General features: G+C 42.7%; 2 protein-coding genes across 3 annotated transcripts in view; both read left to right on the top strand.

Moving 5' to 3' along the window:
• LOC132998182 (hepatic triacylglycerol lipase-like) overlaps nucleotides 1–21,073 on the top strand; it is a 37,417-nt gene that overhangs the window by 10,507 nt on the left and 5,837 nt on the right. The gene's annotated exons all lie outside the window — the stretch shown is intronic.
• Nucleotides 3,603–19,714, top strand: LOC132998184 (aquaporin-10-like). 2 transcript variants are annotated; one of them, XM_061067682.1, is made up of 5 exons: nucleotides 4,372–5,413; nucleotides 8,060–8,186; nucleotides 12,058–12,176; nucleotides 12,922–13,136; nucleotides 18,846–19,714. In XM_061067682.1, the coding sequence occupies exons 2-5, from the start codon at nucleotides 8,156–8,158 to the stop codon at nucleotides 19,033–19,035; spliced, it is 555 nt and encodes a 184-aa protein (XP_060923665.1). In that variant the 5' UTR covers nucleotides 4,372–5,413; nucleotides 8,060–8,155; the 3' UTR covers nucleotides 19,036–19,714. The 2 variants fall into 2 exon arrangements, 1 of the variants encoding a protein (XP_060923665.1); XR_009677980.1 differs by lacking the exons at nucleotides 12,058–12,176; nucleotides 12,922–13,136; nucleotides 18,846–19,714 and having other exon boundaries at nucleotides 3,603–5,413; nucleotides 8,060–8,126.

The following is a 21,073-nucleotide window of genomic DNA, read 5'->3' as shown; positions in this document are numbered from 1 at the left end:
CAGCTGTGTTGAGAGTCAGGGTGGAGGATGTGGTGCTGGCCAGGGATGCCATCAGGTCCAGGTGCCTTGCGTGTTTTAATCCGGTTGAAAGATCTCCACACGTCTGCTCTGGATAATAGGGGGGGGGGGGGCAGCAGTCCTTCTGGGCCTCTATCTCCACAGCCTAGGCCAGGACCAGAGACAAAGTGTACAGTGTAGAGTCTCTTGGCACTGCTTATAGCAGTGGTTCTTAACCTTATTTGAGGTACTGAACCCTGCAAGGTATATATTTTGTTAGTGCACAAAATGAACCATGCATCAGTTGCACACAAAATCACTGTGTTCAAAGAACAAAAACAACCATGAAAAACAACAAAAACATAACTCAATGAATATTTACTGCAAATCAATGTGACTTCTGCTGTTGCCTTTCAGATACAAGTTCAGAAATGCGTGTCTTGACCTTGGCAAGTGCCACTCTCATATAATTTTCGCAAAAGTCTGTTCCTTTTCTTAATTTTTATGTCTACCATCCTTGAAAAGGATTGCTCGCAAAGATACGTTGTAACAAACGGTGTGAGTATCTCAAGGGCTTTCTTAGCAATAAGGGGGTATGGTACGATTTGGTGAGACCAAAACGTTGAGAGCGTTGTTGTTCTGAAGAGTTGCTGTTGAAGCTGGCTCTGCTGAATGACGTACAATCACAACAGCCACAAGTCGACTACTGAGCGCACCAAGTTCCCCTCAGCACAGATATCAAACCTAAGCAATGTGGCGTGATCATCTGCAGCCAATGACGGCCAAGCGGAGCGTGACGTCACGAATAATACGAGTGGGCTGATTTTATTTTGTGTAACACATTTTTACTAAGCAACTAAGTATTTGTAATCTGACAGGCGAAGCAAAATTGTGTGCTGCCAAATTGTGGGGAGCCAATTTTTTGACGGCCGACAAAAACGGCCAGACATTGCTAGTGTGAACCGGGCTATACTGTGTGTGTCCTGACCCCTGCCGAACCCCTGAGAGTGACTCACCGAACCCCTGGGGTTCGATCGAACCCAGGTTAAGAACCACTGGCTAATAGCATTCCGGAGCGCGTACCTGGACTTCCTGCACTCCTCCAGATCACCTGAGATGTAGGCAACAGTCCGTGCTTCACTGCGCGTCACAAAAATGTCTCGTTCTTTGCTTTGTCAGCTGTATAACACCATATGTGCTTTAAGGTAACCCCCATGTCATCTGGTTAGCTGCTGTTCATAGACCGGAGCTAACACCTCCTATGCCGGACGCTAGTGGTAGCAACGTCGATCCGACTGCCTTCACCATAGGTAGTTTACAAATTTAAATAGCTAAACGGCACCGGAAGCGGTCACCACGCTGCCTGCCACCAGAGCTAGCTAGCTAACAGGGATTATCATTTCAGATAATTCGCTCCCCTTTACAGGGGCGGTTCTGGCTAATTGGAGGCCCTGGGCAAAGAACAATTTTGAGGCCCCCCCCTTCAAAAAGAAAAACCAAACAAACAATCCCACCCACCAAAGCACCAATCCCCTCCAACCCCACACCCATCCAGACACACACACACTTAATGAGCCATGTAATGTGAAACTGACATTTATTGTGAATAGAAACAACTAAACAATTATTTACTTCATAATGATTAACTTTACAGCAAAACGGCTGACTTTAACATCTATTTTGACTATGTGTGTGTAGGGTTGCAAAGGGGCGGAAAGTTTCCGGTAAATTTCCGGAAACTTTCAGGAAACTTTCCACAGGCATATTAAGCTCGGGGATTTTTGGGAATTTTGAAAAAAAAAAACTATGCAAATTAAACGCTGAGCAATAAAAACATAATTCAAAACACTATTTTAAAGATGTTTGGAATGCAGCACACACTGCACGTTGAATTTCAACCCTCCACTGAGCATTCTTCTATCACATGCACAGATCATTCCTAGCATCCTGCTCACTACAGCAGGGCTACTGAGGCCTGCTGTAGTGTTCATCTGTTCATCTAGCCTATTTCTATTAATTTATCGATCAATTATAAAATATTTTTACAGACGATTCCAATTGTTTGGCTAACAATTTATATCTCTGGTATTGCATTAGTGTTTTTTTACAAACTTTGTTCTCATCTTATTCTACAGAACAATGCCACGTGCACTCTCTCATATGTGGAGACATTTCACCACAGCCAATGTAGAAGGAAAGGCTGTGTACATTTGCAAATACTGTGCAAAGACCTATGTTAAGAATGCCACAAAGATGCAGAGGCATATATTCAAGTGCCCAAAGTTTCCTCAGGGCTCAAATCAGCCTATGACACAACAAAATGTTTATATTAATGTCTGTATATGACAAGGTAAATACAGTTAGTATAAATTACCCACAACATTTCCAGTTTATTCCCGTTAATTCCCATGAATTCCCATCAATTCCCGTATATTCCCGTTAATTCCCGTTAATTCCCATGGAAAGTTTCCAACTTTGAATATTTCCGGAATTTTGCAACCCTATGTGTGTGTGTGTGTGTGTGTGAGAGAGAGAGAAAGGGAGACATGCGATTGAGTGAGTTTGTGTGTGTCTGTCTGTGTGAGAGAGAGTATCCACACACACACAAACACACACACACACACACACACACACACAGGAGCCAGGGGCTCCGCCCGCTCTCATTCGCTCAGAGACACACAGGGAGATCAGAGCTCGTTCCTGTGAAATGTACTGTGAAGCCGCGGAACTAATGTTAGGACGTCCGCTTCCCTTTAACGGTGGAACTGTAAACAAATCGTTCTTTCGCCGTAGCCAGGGGTCGGCAACCCGCGGCTCTGCAGCGGCTCACTGTACAGTGTTGTGCGGGTGAGTGTGTGTGTGTGTCAAGACAGCACACACACACACACACACACACAGGAGCCGGGGCTCCGCCCGCTCTCATTCGCTCAGAGACACACAGGGAGATCAGAGCTCGTTCCTGTGGCAACTCTGGCAGCTGACAGTATGAGACCCAACAAATTAAGAACACCCCTAGAAACATTACATTCCAGTCACATGCATGTGCAATGACAAGTGATTTATTTGAATTATTAAAAAAAAAAAAAAAATTGTAAAACGACGAGGCCCCCTGGCGGCCGAGGCCCTGGGCAACTGCCCGACTTGCCCAATGGGACGCGCCGCCCCTGCCCCTTTAGCACACCAACCTAAATGGAGCAAGCTGCAAAGCTTCCCTCCACCTCGCATCTAGGCGATGCCAATCGCCTGTGCACCTGTGGAAATAAAATCTCGAGCATGGACACTCACCAGGTCGGCTCTGCGTGTCTCGGGCTGGAACATGCCGTGCCGCTATCAGCAACCCGGGCTCTTGCGCCGACTGCGCCCGCTTCACAGCGAAGAGCCTCTTTCGACGACTAGCACGCCAAGCTAGCCTCTCTGAGGGGGACCCGATCCTTTCGATGGCCACTACCGAGGAACCCCAACCCGGTGTGGCCGAGGAGGACACTCCCGAACCAGAGATTCGGCACTGGGGATCCACGCTGGATCTGCTGGACCCGCTAACGGAGCCACCTCTCATGTTGGATTATGAGGAGGAGGATGAGTCCGACTGCGAGGATTGTCTGGTGTCGGATGGTGACGACGAGGATTTTGAATCCTGCTTCGTTCCATCTACACAGGCTCTCAGCTCTCCAAGCCCTGCAAAGGGCATCGGCTGGGGTAATTATGCCCCAGCCTAGCGGCGATATGCACGATGTGTGTAAACGCGCCGCAGAGAGACTGAAGATTCTATGGCCTGCTGTTGTGGCGGAGGCCCCAAGGTCCCGCTACCAGGGGAAGAAATTACCCCAAGCAAAAAGGGCTGCGAGACAACTTCTCCCGGTGTTCCCGGAACTCCTGGAGGAAGTTACCGCCTTATGGAAGCAAAACCCTTACTCCAGCAAAACCACCATTCAAGGTGCGTCTTCCCTGGATGTTGAAGGGATGGAGAAACATGCCATGGCCCGCATGCGTCCCATGGAGCCCCTGGTGGCAGCTCACCTCCATCCACGGCTGTCAGCTGCCTCGTCCAGGGCCCCCACACTCCCCACGAAAGCCGATCTCCTCCAGTCTGCCATGACTGAGCGAGCTTATAAAGCAGCAGCTTTGACAGCGAGGGCTCTCAACGTCACCTCCATGTTGTCAGCTTACCAAGCGGAGCTTTTTGACGACATAGCCGACGTGCCCGAATGTTCCGCGTGGGATGAGATCACCACAATTGCGGATATCTGCCTGCGCGTACAGCGATGCGCTGTACAGGCGGCAGGGAAGTGCATGTCGATGTTGGTGTTACAAGAGAGGACGAAATGGCTGAATCTGACCAATCTGTCCGATAGAGAAAAGGAGGACATCCTGGACATGCCTATTGTCCCCGAGGGTGTCTTCGGCTCCGCTCTCGCCTCAATGCAAAAGCGCTGCGAGGCGAAGAAACAGGAGGATGAGGCTCTGCAGTTCTGCCTTCCGAGGAAAGCACCTGCCGCCGCGCACCCGGCCCCCCGGCAGACTTTCGCTCAGGTGGCCTCTAGGAGCGCTCAGGCCGGCAACGCAGACAAGACATCTAGTCGGGCTCACATGTCAGAATGCTGCAGGATATCATAGCAAGATGTGACTCGTCTTTATTCCTAATCCAAAAGTGAACTGTGAAAAAGTATTTACAGACATATCTTTGGAAAGCTAAGATCCTTGTGTTTTGATCAATGAAAACTATTTCAAGATCCGATCACCACAGCCGGTACAATCAACGTCTCAGTCAGACCAACAGTAAAAAAAACGACAAAAAAACTGGAGATTACTCACCTAGGACTTTTCATCGTAATGAACAGAACGATAATATTCCAACCAAAAAGGGTATTATTAAATTGCCAAAGGTCCGGACAATCCAATCCAGTAACATATTTAGTCCAAAACACATTATTACATCAGAGAATAGCCACAGACTGCAGACATTTGCATGTAACACAGAGGATCTCTCGATCTCAAAATGGTGGCTAGCAGCTCCTGTTGGGTCAAGTGAGCTGTCAATCTAGACTTGACCCCTATTTTTCTGTGCTACTATTATCAAATTTGAACTTTGGCTAGGTAGGGTTTCATGCTGTGGTCCTATTGTGTTTTCCAGCTCATAAGTCCCAGCTAGAGTGATCTGCAGGCATCTTTTTCCAAAAAAGATTCAGGCGGAAATAAAAAGACCATGTGTGGTATGCCCCAAACTATTTTATTTAATTACTTTAATAGTAATGTAAGAAATGACAGCAGCACTCAGGTGGAACCTTTGGCACGGGAGCAGTTGCACCCCGGACTGTTTATATGGGGGACACGTCCACCCACATGGCAGATGCAGTCGTGATGAAGAACTGAATGGTCCGTGTATTCATTGCTGCTGCATGCAACCTGTTTTCCACAGGTGAGTAGTGGGTGAGAGTAACTTATGTTAGCTCCTAAAGCTTCCTATGATCACCACGGGTGTCATTGAGACATGTAGATGTTGTTTTGATTGTGTACTGAGCAGGGCCGGCCCTGGCAATGTTGGCGCCCTAGGCGGGATTTCAGAATGGCGCCCCCCCCAACATACACACGCAAATTGTCATGCATCCCCAAGAACTTTTGGACTGTAAACAGATGCACACACAGGCAGACAAAATTCTAAGCTATAAAAAATAATAAAAATATATAATAAAAATATAAAAAGTCTGAACTCAGCTGTAGTGACAGCATGTCATGTCGACAAAAATAAACATTAATGATGTCCGCAATTGGGGTGATTCTACCTCTATATTGTTATTTCCTACTTTGCTGCGCTTTCTGAATCGTGCTCCTGATAATTTAATCCTTTTTTGACTCATCTTCAACTCTTACCACAGTCTAACACGCCCCCCCCCCCCCCCCCCCCCACACACACACACACACAAGAGAGTATGTGCTTGTGTGTTTCTGTCTGTTTGGACACAACTGACAAATGTGTGGATTAAGCAGTGTTTGGCAAGTTACTGAAAATTAGTAATTAGTTACAGTTACTAGTCACTTCTTTTAAAAGTAATTGATTTACCCCACCAGTTACTGTATATCAAAAGTAATTAGTTACTAGAGAAAGTAACTTTTAAGTTACCTTTATGTCTGCTTTTTAAATGTAATGTATATGAACAGTACTGAACAGTCAAACACAATAAACATATTTTTTAGACCTATTTATTGTAATCAACAGGGCAACAGGCCCATTTGTGGGTCATTTGGTACCGGGCCGCACAGAAAGAATAAACATTTTACAAGTTTTCTGTTTTATCTATTATCCGGTAATTTTTCAAAATAAAACCGTTGTATTTTGAAAAATTACCGGATCCTCTGCGTTATGACTCATGCTTTATGCATGTCAAGACGCTTGTCTCGGTCACGTCACTTTTTCGCTGAACACAAACCAGCACGTTATTTGTCGGACCCATTTGTCAACAAACTAAGTAAATCCAGCCTGTCTGTTTAAGAAGAAGATCAGATGCTGGAGATCGCAAATGACAGCGGCCTTAAAATTATTTTTGAGAAAACAACTCTGCCGGTGTCCTGGATTAAAGTCACGGCAGAATACCCTGAGATCGCCACAACAGCACTAACAACTCTGTTGCCATTTCCGACATCATATCTGTAGTGACATGATAGATCGTTTGAAATATATCAATTTTCAATGTGTTTTCCGGCCCGATTTGCTCGTAGCGAGCGAAAAAAATAGAACAGACCCCGGAACCATCGCTGCAGATCGCGAGCCGGCCACGGCGCTGCCGGTGCGAACAGCCCAATTATTTAACATGGGCGCGGAAAGGAAGCGGACAGCTTTCGTGGCGCCTCGCGGCGCTTCTATCTCCGGTGCGTCCCCGGGTTTAGAAGATTATGTTGTGATGTTAATGTTTTGATTTATATTGCATGTGTCGCGTCATGATAAATCAGTCCCTTGTGCCGCCCTCTCGGCATTTTGCGCCCTAGGCAACCGCCTACTTCGCCTATGCCAGGAGCCGCCCCTGGTACTGAGATTAGTTAAAACTTAGGAACTCTGCTGTGCAGTGAGGCACGAGACACTCGCGCCACTAGGTGGGCGGGGCTTAATTCGCTGTGTAGTGAGGCGGGAGATGCGCCACTAGGTGGGCGGGGCTTAATTTGCCTGTATAGGTGTTGATTTTGACCTGCGCATCGTCTTGCAGGCAGGTGTTTGTTTTACACCATTTGTAGTTCAGCTCCAACACACAAAGACTGTGTAATTAAGTTGTGTATTGTTATTGTGCCTAATGTTCAAATAGATCTTTATTGTAAATGTTTATATCTTTCATGAGTGATAATGTGTATTAAGAGGTTTAAAGTAAAGAAACACTATAATAAGTTAATGTATGGTTTATGCACTTTAAAATGCTATTACACTGTATGTATTTGAAATTGTATTTAATGTTAATAAGACGCAGTCGTGATGAAGAACTGAATGGTCCGTGTGTTTTCCACAGGTATATTTTGCTACTGTGGTACCACTATTGGGACCCGTAACACATGCATGTACTCCAAATGGAAGAACAGCTTTCAATTTACTTTGGCTATTCCTCATACAGGCGTATAAGGTAAATTTCACCCCGCCTCTTAACAGGTGTAAAACCAGAACTGGGTTGTTGTAGATGCATTAAGTCATTTCCTCTCAGTTGAGCTCATAAGAGGAATAAGAGTAAGCTAAAATAATCCTCAGAGCAGGTTCTTTGTTTTTTTCTCTTTTCTTGTGAGAGATGTCTTGGTTTCACAGTTATTGGTTTTCCATGATCCCTACCTGCCACATCAGAGGAGGGATGCAGCCCTTTTTCCTCTTGGATGACTGCTCTCATCTCTAAATTGCTTCTTCTTGTTTACCTAATAAATGGGGGGATTCATTATTTTTTAAGTTGAACAAATTGTCTGTGGGAGTCAAGGGCTGTGGCTGGACAAGAGGGCTAGTGTTAATGGTGGGTATAATTGGAATAATTAAAAGCAAGTCTCTTTCCTGCTCAATCCTTTGTGTTTTTTTCCCTGTTGCTTTTTGTCTGTGTCCCAGCTCTTTGGATGTGGTTCAGTGGCCCAGGCGGTGCTCAGTAGATGGGCTCTCGGGGGGGCCTCGACCATCCACATAGGCTTTGCCGTGGGAACAACGATGGGCATCTACACGTCAGCACCAGTGTCAGGTAACAGTCGATTGATAAATATCCACATCTTAGTTCAGACGGAACTATCTATACGTTTCATTGTCATTCAAGCATTGAAATAAAATTTGAAAAATGCCTTTTTCTGTCCAACCACACATCATTAAACCCAAACACGTTTAGTTCACACTTATAATGAAAAGAATACAGAGTAATCAAGGATGTTTGATATTTTTGCTTGACAGAGAAGAGGACCATTAAAACGGTTGCCGATTCATTTTCTGCTCTGTCTGCAAACCTTTAGACACTAGTGCTGTTTGTTGGTAAGTTGGTTTCTGGTCAGTTCAATAGTTTCCACAGCCCTCCCTGGTTCTGACTGAAAGATAAACAAGCACAGATCAAAGTCATTTAATATTTCAGGCGGCAGGAATTCACTGCAGACACATGCTGATAACAGAGGTCAGCGTGCGTCTGGGTCGGAGATGCAATCATTGGTCGTGGATGTCTGTATGTCACATCCATTTTGTCCAGGTTACTCTGTTATTTTTGCCATCTTCTGGAATATTCACACGGAGAGAAAAAAATCTGCAGAAAAGAAAAGTATCATGCAGATTTTTATGTCGGGTCATTGGCATCATTGCATTAGCTTACTCATCTAGATAAAGTGATGGCCTGTGAAGAGCAGCGTAGCAGCTGTTATGGACAAGCAATGTTACATAATGGGGAGCATTATGGTGCTGAAGGCAAGAACTACTGATACTAATGGGAAATTTAGTTTTTTATTGGAGAGTAAACAATTTATAGCTATTATTTACTTGAAATATTTGTAGTATAAGAGTGGTAACTTTGTGTGTGCGTTAGTGTGTGTGGTGTGTGTGTGTGGTGTGTGTGTGTGGGTGGGTGCCTGTGTGGAGATATTGTGTCCAAATGGGACTTTATCTGCCGCATTCCTCCAGGATTATAGTAAGAAGAGCCTGCTGCAGTTTGCCAGCAGTGATATGGATACGAGGGAAGAGTTGTTGAATGTCACAGTGCTTCTCATGTTGACTGTCCATTAAACAGTAATTGAGGGATTCAGCACGTCAAGGGTTACATTGTACGGACTCCACAAGTTCTCTTTATGGTAATTTCCTGCATATTTGGGACGGGAAAATAATCATTGGAAACAGATACGTTTAAATGTGATGTCCGACTTCATAATAACTGCTTTAAGGAATAGTTTGATATTTGGGAACATGAGGCAACTGCTACCTTGTGGTTTCACAGCAACACATCCACCCACCAGCACATTTAGCTCTCTTATTAACATTTTATGTGTAAAATCGACTGTTTTACGAGGGTGGTATGTCAGACTTTTTCTTTCCTTTGGGCAGTTACCAGGCAACTGCAAGAGATGCAGATATTACTGGTCCCAGGCAAGAAATAGTACAGCAGATAAAAATGCAAAATTGTCGTTTTCATATCTTGAATGGATAGATAGCTGGATGATGTTTAAAAAATGATATTAAAAAAAGATTGTCATATCAGTTGATATTGATACTTATCACAATGATAGTAACCTTATTTTTTCGTTTAAAAATTGAAATAGGGTTTTGCTCCTGAGTGAAGGTTGTGGTTTTAAACTCTTCTATTAGCAGAAACAAACACTTGATAAACAGCTAAACATTTTACATTACAATACATGTCATTTGGCTGAAGCTTTTGTCCAAAGCGACTTACAATTAGTACACTCAACATTTATGAGAGGCCATTTAGGGGTTCAGTATTTTGCCAAGGACACTTCGTCATGCAGATGGGGAAGAGTGGGGTTTGAACCGCCAAACTTCTTATTGGAGAACGACCACTCTACCCCCTATGCCACACCACCCTACACCATCTCCCTTTATCAATCTGATGTCAATGAAATGTGTGTGTTACCTCCTTCTGTCCAACGACATGTCTGAAGATGATCATAGGTATTGGACTAATGATTTTTACTGGGGCATGGGTCTCTGGAGAGGGGGGGGGTCAGGTGTGACGAGCCTGGCTTTCTGAGCTCGCCTGGCAGGATGGCCCCGTAGGAGAAGAAAACACAATTGTTTTCACTCTGCAGTCTCAGATTTTAAATGACAGTGTTCCGTAAGTGTGACACATCGTGGTCACTGTAATGACCTGCAGTCTACGTGTGCCGTAAGCAGATTCAAGCTCATTATGTCAGATGCAATTCATATCGGCAGGTCTGGCTGGTTGTCGTGGACAGTGTTTGTGAACAGGACGGGGAGATTAACAATGGGCGCTGATACCCCCAGCTGATACCTGATACCCCCAGTGGTGTGACCACAGTGAGGTCAAAGCCATGATCCCAGAGTGTTAAATAAATGACCCCACAATACCAACCCCTGCCCAGAAACAATTGGTTGGAATGTGTCCACACACGCCTCTTTAAGACAATTTAGTACATAGGAAAACAGGTAGACTCTGAAGGCTCTTATATACTTCTACGTTCTCCGTTTCTCGGAGAGGGCTCCCCGGTGGGCGAAGAGTCTTTTTGATTTTTACTAATCCGACCACTATACGTCGAAAAAAATTCACCGCCAAACCCATAGGTGGCGCAACAGAAGACGAGCTCAGAGAAGCCTACCCCATTTGGGAAGAAGAAGTCCACGTGTCTCTGTTTACATCTGTTAGCTTGCGTCCCACACACTGAACCATGGCAACTAACAGAACTAAATAAAGTGACACCCAGCGGGTCAAGATGCTGATGTTATCGTTTCTTAGCGCAGCGGTTCTCCGGTCTTGTTTCCGAACTGTGTTGCTGATTCCACAGCTTGAATCAGCTTGAGGCTACATGTAGCTAGAGGCTACACATAGCTAGCTCCCCCCAGCTTCCACACAGAGTCAGCAGGGACTCCCGGCACTAACTACTACTACCCAGTGTTTGCATCTAACCTGACGGTATTATAGAAACAGTGTCATGATAGAAGTGGAATTAAAGTCGTGACGGTGGGTTTTTGCACTGTTACCACCGCAGTTAGCATGGTGACTAGCCCGCTAGCCTAGCCTGCTAGCGCCGTTTTGAAAGCTCGTTATAACCGTATGTGACCGTGCACACATGCCGTCAGTGCTCGACCGAGCCACCGTCAGCCGGACAACTCCGCTGGCTTAACACACACGTCACATTAATCGTAGAATCATAGTTGTGTTTGGGTTAGCTGTCAAGCAGGACGTTTGAGGCCGGAAATTACGTCGAACAGAAATGACGTCGTACGGAAATGACGTCATACGGAAATGATGTAGTTCGCGGACCAATCACAGCCAAGAGCTGTCCGTGGGACATAACACGGACAGTTAGAAAAATCAGAGGTGTACGAAAAGCTCTCCGAGGCGCTCGGAGAGGGCGTTCCACGATGGATAGGGCGGTCTTATCTATCCGTTTTACAAAATACGCAAAAGCATAAATTGGCCTTGAGGGCCCAAAAACCCAGTGCCCTTTGTCTTGAAATTCATGGAGATGATTGACTGAATGAACATCTGAGGGTTTGAACAAGATGGTGTATATCAAGCTTTTTGTTACTTGTGTCCATCTGTGTCCTCGCATTGTTGTAGGAGGCCACGTGAACCCAGCAGTCTCTCTGGCCATGGTGATCAGGGGGAAGCTGCCACTGAAGAAGCTCCCTGTCTACATGCTGGCTCAGTTCCTGGGGGCTTTCATTGGAGCCTGTGGCGTCTATGTGTTGTACTATGGTAGATGTGAACAAACTGTCTCAGAAAGCAGGATATCAAGGTCAGGATCCAGATAATCTAGTCAACCTCCTTATGAATTTAACCAATATTTTAATACTGTCTTTCTTATGATTTGGTAACACAAAAAAAGTTTTTCAGTAATAAAAGGAATAAACAGTTGTTTATTTTTCTTATATGTTATTTTCCTCAGATGCTTTGATGTGGTACAGTGACAGGCAACTGTTGGTTACTTGTGCCAATGCCACAGCCAACATCTTTGCAACTTATCCTGACGAAAATCTCTCCCACCTGAATGGATTTGTGGAACAGGTAGGGGTTAAAGACACGTTTATAATTGATATTTATACAATTTATACACTTCAAACAAACTGGCTGACGACATGAGAGTATTTTTCTTTTCTCTTTTCGTTTTGAATCTTATATTCAGCATTTGATGGTTTTTACCTCTTTTTACGGAATTATTGATGTCAGTGGGATGGCAGAATTTTCCCATCATGATTCTTTGTATGTGGAAGTCACTGGAGCATACAGAGATGCATACGAGCCTATATAGAGTCTACGATGTGAGCGTGCATTTTGTGCATTCATGAATGAATCTAAGCTTAAATGGACACAGTTGTTGATGTATGAATAATTCTGCTCCGATGCTGAGAATAACCAGCATCTGCATGAGTGTACATGTCATGTCATGTATTAGTGAAGGCAGTGAGGATGTTCAAGGTCTAATTTGTTCCTTTTTTGTTGATAATATTCAGTTTAGGTATATTTTGTGTTATAAGTTTCCCAAGTGATAATATTTTCGAAAAGCCATTATTTCTGCATGTTTACAAGCATTACTGATGTAAACAAAGCAGCTACACCATTAGAAACATTAATAATTAACTGTAAGAGTAACGGTCATCTCACCCAGGAGTGATTTTCTCATGGACCTATATAGAAACACTGCTTTATCCAGACAGAAACCAGGGTAAAGGGGAAGCCTCATTAAAGGTTTAAACCAGATAACAGGGAAGAGGTGTTTTCATTGTAATATCCTGATGCTTTTGTTTTTAAGGCCTTCTCAACTGGCATTCTGGTCCTGTTTATCCTGTCCATCACTGACAAAAACAGTGGTGTCCCAAAAGGCATCCAGCCTCTGCTCATCGGCTCGGTCATCCTGGGCATCGGAGTGGCCATGGGACTGAACTCCGTCTGTGCCCTCAACCCAGCCCGAGACTTCGGCCCACGAGTCTTCACAGCTGTGGCCGGCTGGGGATCGGATGTGTTCAGGTAACTTTAATGATGCAGTGACAAAAAGGTTCCTGATATCATTTTTAAAGTACAGTATTTCAAATGTGTAATTATAAACCATAAATGTTTACTATCCAGAGCTATGTTGGGATTATTATCAGAAAGAAAAATAGAAGAAACCTTTTTTCTAAGCTGCTTTACTGAGAAAGTCACTGGTCCATTAAGTATTGCTGGTCTTACTCCCTGCAGTTCCTGAGACACTGTCGATGTGTGATGTAAGAAACTCCAAGTTTAATCAAGTGGCTGCTCTTTCATGAAGCGTTCGTTTCTCGCTTTACTGTAATCTGGGATAACTGCATATATAACTCGCCTCGGGTAGGATGATACGAACATAAATTTACAGACAGTATATATAATTATTAAAGAGAACTGGATAAATTTAACAATATCATACTGGGGTCGACTGCTGGTGGCCAGAGACATTATATTTTCAGGTTTTCCATCCGTCCATCTTTCTCTTTCTTGTGAACAAGATATCACAAGAACACCTGAAAGGATTTTCTTCAAATTTGGTACAAACACACTGTGACTTAAGGATGAGCGTATTTTCTCAAACTGGTTTTGGTGGTCAAAGGTCAAGGTCACATGGACCTCACAAACACATTTTTTGCCTTGTGAATGTGATATCTCAGGAACTCCTCTGGGGAATTTCTTCATATTTTGTACAAACGTTTACTTGGACTCAAAGTTGAATTGATTAGAATTTGGTTGTCCAAGGTCAAGGTCACCGGGACCTCACAAAACTTTTCTTGCCTCTTGAATGTTAAAAACGCCTCCAGAGAATCCTTTCAAATTTGGCAGAAATGTTTACTTAGGCTCACAGATAATTTATGGACAGAAGGGATTTGGATGGTTAAAGGTCAAGGTCGTGGTGGCCTCCCAAAACACGTTTTTGGACTCTTGAACATTATATCTGAAGTACGTCTTTAGGGAATTTCTTCAAAGTTGTCATATGGACTCCAAGATTAACTGATTAGATTTCAGTGGTCAAAGGTCAATGGGACCTCAAATGAGTCTGGGAAATAATGCACGGAGACTGAATCTGCACTTTCTGGCGAGGCATTGCACTGCACTGAAGTAATTCTAGTTGTGTATAGTATTAGTCAAGCTACGCTTAATACACTTCCTCTACTGCAACTAAATAGTATCTTTCATTACTAACATATCAGAATAACCATAATTAAGATTTTCCAATTTGATAAAAGTGTTCATCTCAAAAGTCATAATTATGACTTTAGAACATTTCTGATGTTCTCACATTGCACAAAATAATACATGTGTCAGTACAGGCAGAAGGCGATTTGTTCATTTGAATGAGGGGGGGGGGTTGGTACCGATGATGGTCACACCACCAACAGAAGCAGAGAAAGAGAACATTTGCATTTAAGAGGGAGAGCGAGACAAAGAGCGCTTTCCTCCTGTTCTTTTCAAATCCATTCAGTTCCAACTTTTTTTTTTTTTTTTTAACTTAAGTTTTTATTGAACTTTTCTTAGGCATGGTACATGGCAAATTTAATATGTTTCTTTATACAGCAACAAGTAGTATATGGTTGAGAATTGACTCTAATAACAGACTTCGCACATATTTGTCTCAAAAATAGGCAGCTATTACAAAACAAAGTGAGTACAAAATGATATCCACTCATACCTTCATTGCATACCTGCACACCCCACCATACATGATATAGCATACATCATATAGACATGTTGCTGAGGTATACAGTATTACAGGATCCCGCTTGGGAGAAACACAGCAAAACAATAAAACCAGAGTCCTAGTGGGGATCATTATTCACCTTTATGTAATTCCAAAACCTGTCCCAAGGGGTCACCCCCTCCTCCCTGTCATCTCTCAATCTGCTAAGCATACATTCATAGGATGCAGTTTCAGTCATTGCACGTACCCATTCTTTCACCTGTGGAATTTCTGGCGCCTTCCAATGTCTTAAGATAACTCGGCAAGCTGTTGTTGTACCCACGGAAATTACAGAAAAATTACATTTGGTTATATTGGGTAATTGAGACTTGTCACCCAGTAAACAGAGCTCTGAACTTAGGGGAATCTCTGCTCCAAGCCAGTTACTTAAAATATTTAGAATCTGAGTCCAGAAAGGTCTAATCAAGACACATTCCCACAGACAGTGGAGGAAAGTACCAGTTTCCTCCTTGCATTTCCAGCACAGATCATCACCCAATAGTTTCATCCTATACAGTCTGGATAGTGTGAAATAGTATTCATGTAATACATTATATTGTGTAAGTTTTCCCCTTGCCTCTCTCACATATTTACCACAATCAGCCACAATTACTGCCCATCTATCACTATTAATCTCTCCACCAAAGTCCCTCTGCCAAATCATCTTTAACTGGTCAGAGTCAGTGCCGAGAGAAGAATTAGCAATTTTATAAAATTGTGAGGCTTTTCGTTTTCTGAGTGGAAGTTTCATATAATCGCTCATCATATTATCGGTAATATTGTATGGCTTCGAGGTAATGCAACTCCTCATTTGCAAAAATTTCCAAAAATGATCTTTTCCCACCAAATCAAATTTCTGCAACAGCTTATCATATGACAAAAACACTCCATCTTCAAATAGATCATTAATGGTGTTTAAACCTCTAGCATGCCACTGTTTCCAATACACAGGTTTCTTCCCAATGCAGACATCGGGATTATCCCCAACAATGATGAATATCTTTGTAGAGTATGTGTAAGTTTAAACATTTTATGTACTTTACTGCAAACATCCCTTGAATGTAAAAGTATTGGATTTGTAATGTTGTGACAATACTTCTATAGGTTTGAAAGGCGAGCATATCTCCTTTTCTACCTTAATCCAAGCTGTCTCACCCTCTGCAGCCTGTCAGTGCCTTGCTAGCCATCTCAAAAGCTAAATAATACAATCTTAGATCTGGCAGGCCTAACCCTCCCTTCTCTTTATGTGCACATAACTTTCTCAATTTAACTCGTGGTCTTTTTCCAACCCATAAAAATGTTTTTATTATATCATCCAATTGTCTAAAGATGGTGGATGGTATATTGATCGGTAGCATCATTGCCACATAACTGAATTGCGGGGCAATTATCATTTTTATTACATAATTTTTCCCCACAATGTCAGTTTTAGTTTCCCCCACTTATGAAGGTTTATTTTCATCTTTTGAAGTAAAGGGTTCAGTCCCACTATTTTGTCTATATCCTCGTGAAGTTTGATGCCAAGATACTTCATTCCCTGTCGTACCCATCTAAAATTAAACTTCTCCACCATAGATGAAATACATGACTTGGAGAGAGGCATTGCCTCGGATTTGCTCCAGTTGATGGAGTAGCCTGAAAATTTTGAAAAAGATTGGATGGTGTCCATCAGATGTGGCAGCAAAGTCAGAGGTTCGGATACTACTGCTAAAATGTCAACAGAATATACTAATAATTTATGTTCATTGTCTCCTCCCTTTACACCTCTTATTCCAGGGTGTGCTCTAACAGACACCGCTAAAATCTCTAAAAAGATGTTCCCTGGGTCAGATTAAAGAAGGGAGAGATTATTCCATATGTCATCACTGCCGCCTTGGGTTCTTTATACAGGATTTTTATCCATTTAATGAAGTTGGAGTTGAAACCAAAATGAGATAGGGTGGAGAACAGAAGTTGCCACTCCACTCTATCAAAGACCTTTTCTGAGTCTAGGGAGATGGCAGCTATAGGAGTGTTTTGGGATTTACTCAGCCACATTAGGTGTAGCAAGAGTCTAACATTTTTCAAAAAACAACCTGACTGGAATGAATGATGCTCGGTATGATGTCTCCTTTTAATAGGGCTGCTACATCCATTTATATTTCAAGAAATAAACTTAACTGGTCTACTAGTCATGTTTTTTCATTCTAAAATAAAATAAAATAATAATAATAATTTAATAATAAAATCAATAGGAAACAAAAAGAGAAAGGAGGAAGATGAGATAAGTACTCTGTGCTTTAAATGTATGTCTGCAACCAATCGTAATAGAAAATGTTACCATTTTCGGATCCTTATAATAACCACTCATTACCCTGTACATGCCTGTTTTTGAACACATATAACAAAACCACAGTATAACAATGCAAGCTAGGCTTGCACATAAAGTTGAAACAAAAGGTGTCCGGCTGCTACAACTCAACCGGAGTCCGAGTGCTGAACGCTCCTCGCTGCTGAAAAAAGAAAAAGCAAAGTAAAAGGATAACACGCATAAGGTCCGTGAGATTAACGGCGCTCCCATGAAGACCGGTCCGTGTCAGGAAAAGCCTCTCGTTGGCCTGCACAGGGGTCGCTTCAGTTCAGTACAACACGCATACTCTCACATCGGGTACAAACAGCAACTCACCCCTCTCCATTCATCTCAGTCCATAGCTCCTCCCGATCATTGCTCATTAATGACTTTCTCCGTGGCATTGACAGTGTTGCAGCTCACGTTTTCTCGTGCAATTTGCGCTTCACCGGTGTGAACGCTCTCCTCTTCTGCGCCAGCTCTCTAGACATGTCCGGAAACATAGCTAGGCGACATTTTTCCCAGACGAATCCTCGCTTTACCTTGGCTGCATTGATCACGGCATCCCTCGCGGATTGCCTCAAGAAGCGGATCAGCACTGGCCTTGGAGGCTGATCCGTACTCGGCATCGGTGCCAGTTGCCTGTGCACCCTCTCTATCTCCATCTCCCCGTCAGTTTCAACACCGAGTCCCTCCCCCAGAATCTTTCGAACACAATCAAGCAGCGTCCCATTAGTACCAAGGGTCTCCTTTATTCCCACTGACCTCACATTACGGGCTTTTCCGGGTAGACGAGCGCGGAGGGTTTCTGAAATATTTCGATGTCGCAATGTCTTCTAATCCTTTCCCTGACCGAGAGTATTCTATTTGAACAATTAAAGTTCTCAGGGTGAGCGTTAGATTACTTAAATGTATGTGTTTTACATTAAAAATAATAGCATGTGCAGGACAAGAGCCACCCTAACATGCGGCCATCCCGGATGCTGCACCCACGTGACTCTCCAGTTCCAACTTTTTAAACTATACTGCAGATCCCACAGTTTAGTTTGCATCATTAACTGTAGGATGTTCACCTGCACACACAAATTCTCCGTCTGCACACACAGCACTCTCTCTGGCTTAAGAGGGGATGGGTGGTAAGGCCTTGCTCCCATTTTGGTTTAAATAGGATGACATCCCCCCTCACCCCCCTACAAATCCACTACTGAGTACACTAGTGTGAAAACCAAACCATCGAGTATACCTTGTGTCAGCCAGAGTCTTCTATACTCTTTAAATTAATGGGTAGTTTGACATTTTGCGGATAAGTAATGCACTCAAGAGGTGCAGATCTGTGGATCTTATTACCTTTGGACAGAGTTTCCTGTCTTCATCCTAAACTAAGCCACCATGCAAACCTGAGAGTGCTAACATTCATCTGATATATCCTAAAGCAAGAACGTGAAAAGGTGGATTTCCCAAGATGTTGGGATCTAATCCTTTAAAACAAAATTTAAAGGACGTATTGTTATATTCTCCATGCATAGTCATTTTCAGTGGTGGCATTGCAGATTGAGGCACTAGAAGATTTTAAAGGTTTGATGCATGCAGGACACTGTTTAAATAAAAAACTTAATTTTCAAATTGTATTTTGACATAATTATTTGCATGTGTCCCCCTGCAGAGCTGGAGGCGGCTGGTGGTGGATCCCTGTGGTCTGGCCCATGGTTGGTGGAGCAGTGGCAGCCTGCATTTACTTTCCCTTCAATAAGTTTCACCGCCCAGAGCCGGAAAAACAGGAGGAGGACAACATGAATGATAACCATGAGTTAAAAAAATCTTCCTCTAGATCAGTTTTTTTTTTCCATTTCTAACATACATTCACAGCTGATTGTTTAATACAAGGCATGCATATCCAACAATATGATGCATGTAGATCTATAGTATGCTGATGTTAGTGGGGATATGTTGTCGGTTACATAGGCATCTATATATTTGAGATTATATTGTAGTGTATTGAATATTCTGAAACAGCACAGTGTGACTGGTGATTCAATTTTCAGACATATTGCCAAACAGCAGTTAAAAAATTGGGCCTATGATGTTTTTTACAGCCGGATTTTATCCCATCACATGTCATTGTATTTGGTTGTAATTGGATGTTAACTTTGGGTTTTTTCGGTTTTATCTATTTGAAGTAATTTAATTTAAATCCAACACTGGAATCCACTAACGGCACAATGCTTTGTGTGGGAGTAAGAAGCTGTAGCCACATTTCTTCATATCTGTTCAGTTGTGAAAAAACATAGTTGCTGAAAATCTTGTGGGCCTGAACAGTTATAGCTCTGATGTGTATAGGTTTATGTCATTTAAGTTTCTAACAGATACACTTTGTTCTAAAAAAATGTGATATTATCATAAAAATGTAATTAAAAAATGTATTAAAATGAACAGCTCTTCAGTCACAGCATGCAAACATTTATTTTTTTACATTTGGCATTGTTCTGTGGTGATTACAGAGCACGGGTGATAAAGAGCACTTTTTTAATTACAGTCTTTATGCTCTATAATGACTTATAATGAGTCAGACCGTTTTCATGTGCTCTCCATGTTCATGTGGATAAACAGTCATCCACATGCAAACGTGTATACCAAGTTAATTGGTGGGCATCTGTGGCTCAGGGGTAGAGTGGTCGTCCTCCAAACTGGCGGTTCGATCCCCAGTCTGACCCATCTGCATGCCGAAGTGTCCTTGGGCAAGATGCTGAACCCTGAATGGCCCCCCATAGAATAACAAAGTGCTGCGAATAGATGCACTGTATGAATGTGTGTGTGAATGGGTGAATGTAAAACTGTACTGTAAAGCACTTTGAGAGGTCATCAAGACTAGAAAAGCGCTATATCAAAACCAAACAATTTACCATAATGTTTGAGAGTGAGACTTGGGAGGGTTCTGCGGCAGTTTTAACATTTTAAGAGAGGAGGGATTTTTTATGAATTTACGAGAAGAGTGCAAATAGTCACTTGTTTTTGTCAAGTGATACGTGCGTCTGCCAGAGAGGTCTGCATGACCCGGGAACACAGCACAGTGCCTCTGAGTTAGTGTTAGAGACCCTATGTTGGAAATGACGGTTTGATTTCTCCCTATTTACTCTCAGATAATCAAATCAATACACAAGTTAAACCATTTTTTAGCTCTAATGGACAAACAAAGAGAGATTTCAGCATGATCTGTCATCAGTCAATATTTGCAAAGCACTTTTCCTACAAACAATGCAACTCAAAGGGCTTTAATAAAACCAGTAAAACCAATACATATTATACCCCGACCAATCTCAACCCCATCACTGCACAGAGTAAGACGATATTTACATGAACTGAGGAAACATTATCATAAATCTAAATATTTCAAATGAGGAGAGACAAGAGATAACATGATAATATAATATAACATAATATAATATAAGTTATAAGAGACAGTTAATAAGTAATTTAATTATTATATAGATAATTAATTAAAATAGAATAAAATGACACATCTGTAAACCAATCTAAGATGTATGAATAAATAAAGAGACAATTACACAAATTTCAATAAAAAGGTCTTGAGTTTGATTTTCTAAAACTTCAGACACCTGAAGAATAACCAGAAAACATCTGTGCTTGCAGTGGACACAGAGTGGAGCAAGGTCCTGAAGGGGATGGAGCCTTTTGTCAGCAGCTCGCTCTTCGGGATGTTTTTAGAAGGTGAGGACACCTGCACACTGGACCCTCTGCAGCTGCACACTCTCACCTCCTGTGGCTTCAACAGCAGTAATCCCCTCATCATTATCACTCACGGGTGGTAGGTAAGGCAACTCCCGCTCTCCTCACGCTTTGCCGACTTCCACCACTGCATACAAAACATGGAGC

Source organism: Limanda limanda, chromosome 3 (genome assembly GCF_963576545.1).
Source record: "Limanda limanda chromosome 3, fLimLim1.1, whole genome shotgun sequence".
NCBI lineage: Eukaryota > Metazoa > Chordata > Actinopteri > Pleuronectiformes > Pleuronectidae > Limanda > Limanda limanda.
Note: the sequence above shows the minus strand (reverse complement) of the source record. Positions and strands in the feature narration are given on the sequence as shown.

Bases quoted from the DNA above. Each gene is read 5' to 3' on its own strand.
- LOC132998184 (XM_061067682.1), top strand. From the start codon at position 8,156: ATGGGCATCTACACGTCAGCACCAGTGTCAG. The intron at 8,187-12,057 runs GTAACAGTCGAT...TATTTTCCTCAG, and splicing joins CACGTCAGCACCAGTGTCAG to ATGCTTTGATGTGGTACAGT. The intron at 12,177-12,921 runs GTAGGGGTTAAA...TTTGTTTTTAAG, and splicing joins TGAATGGATTTGTGGAACAG to GCCTTCTCAACTGGCATTCT.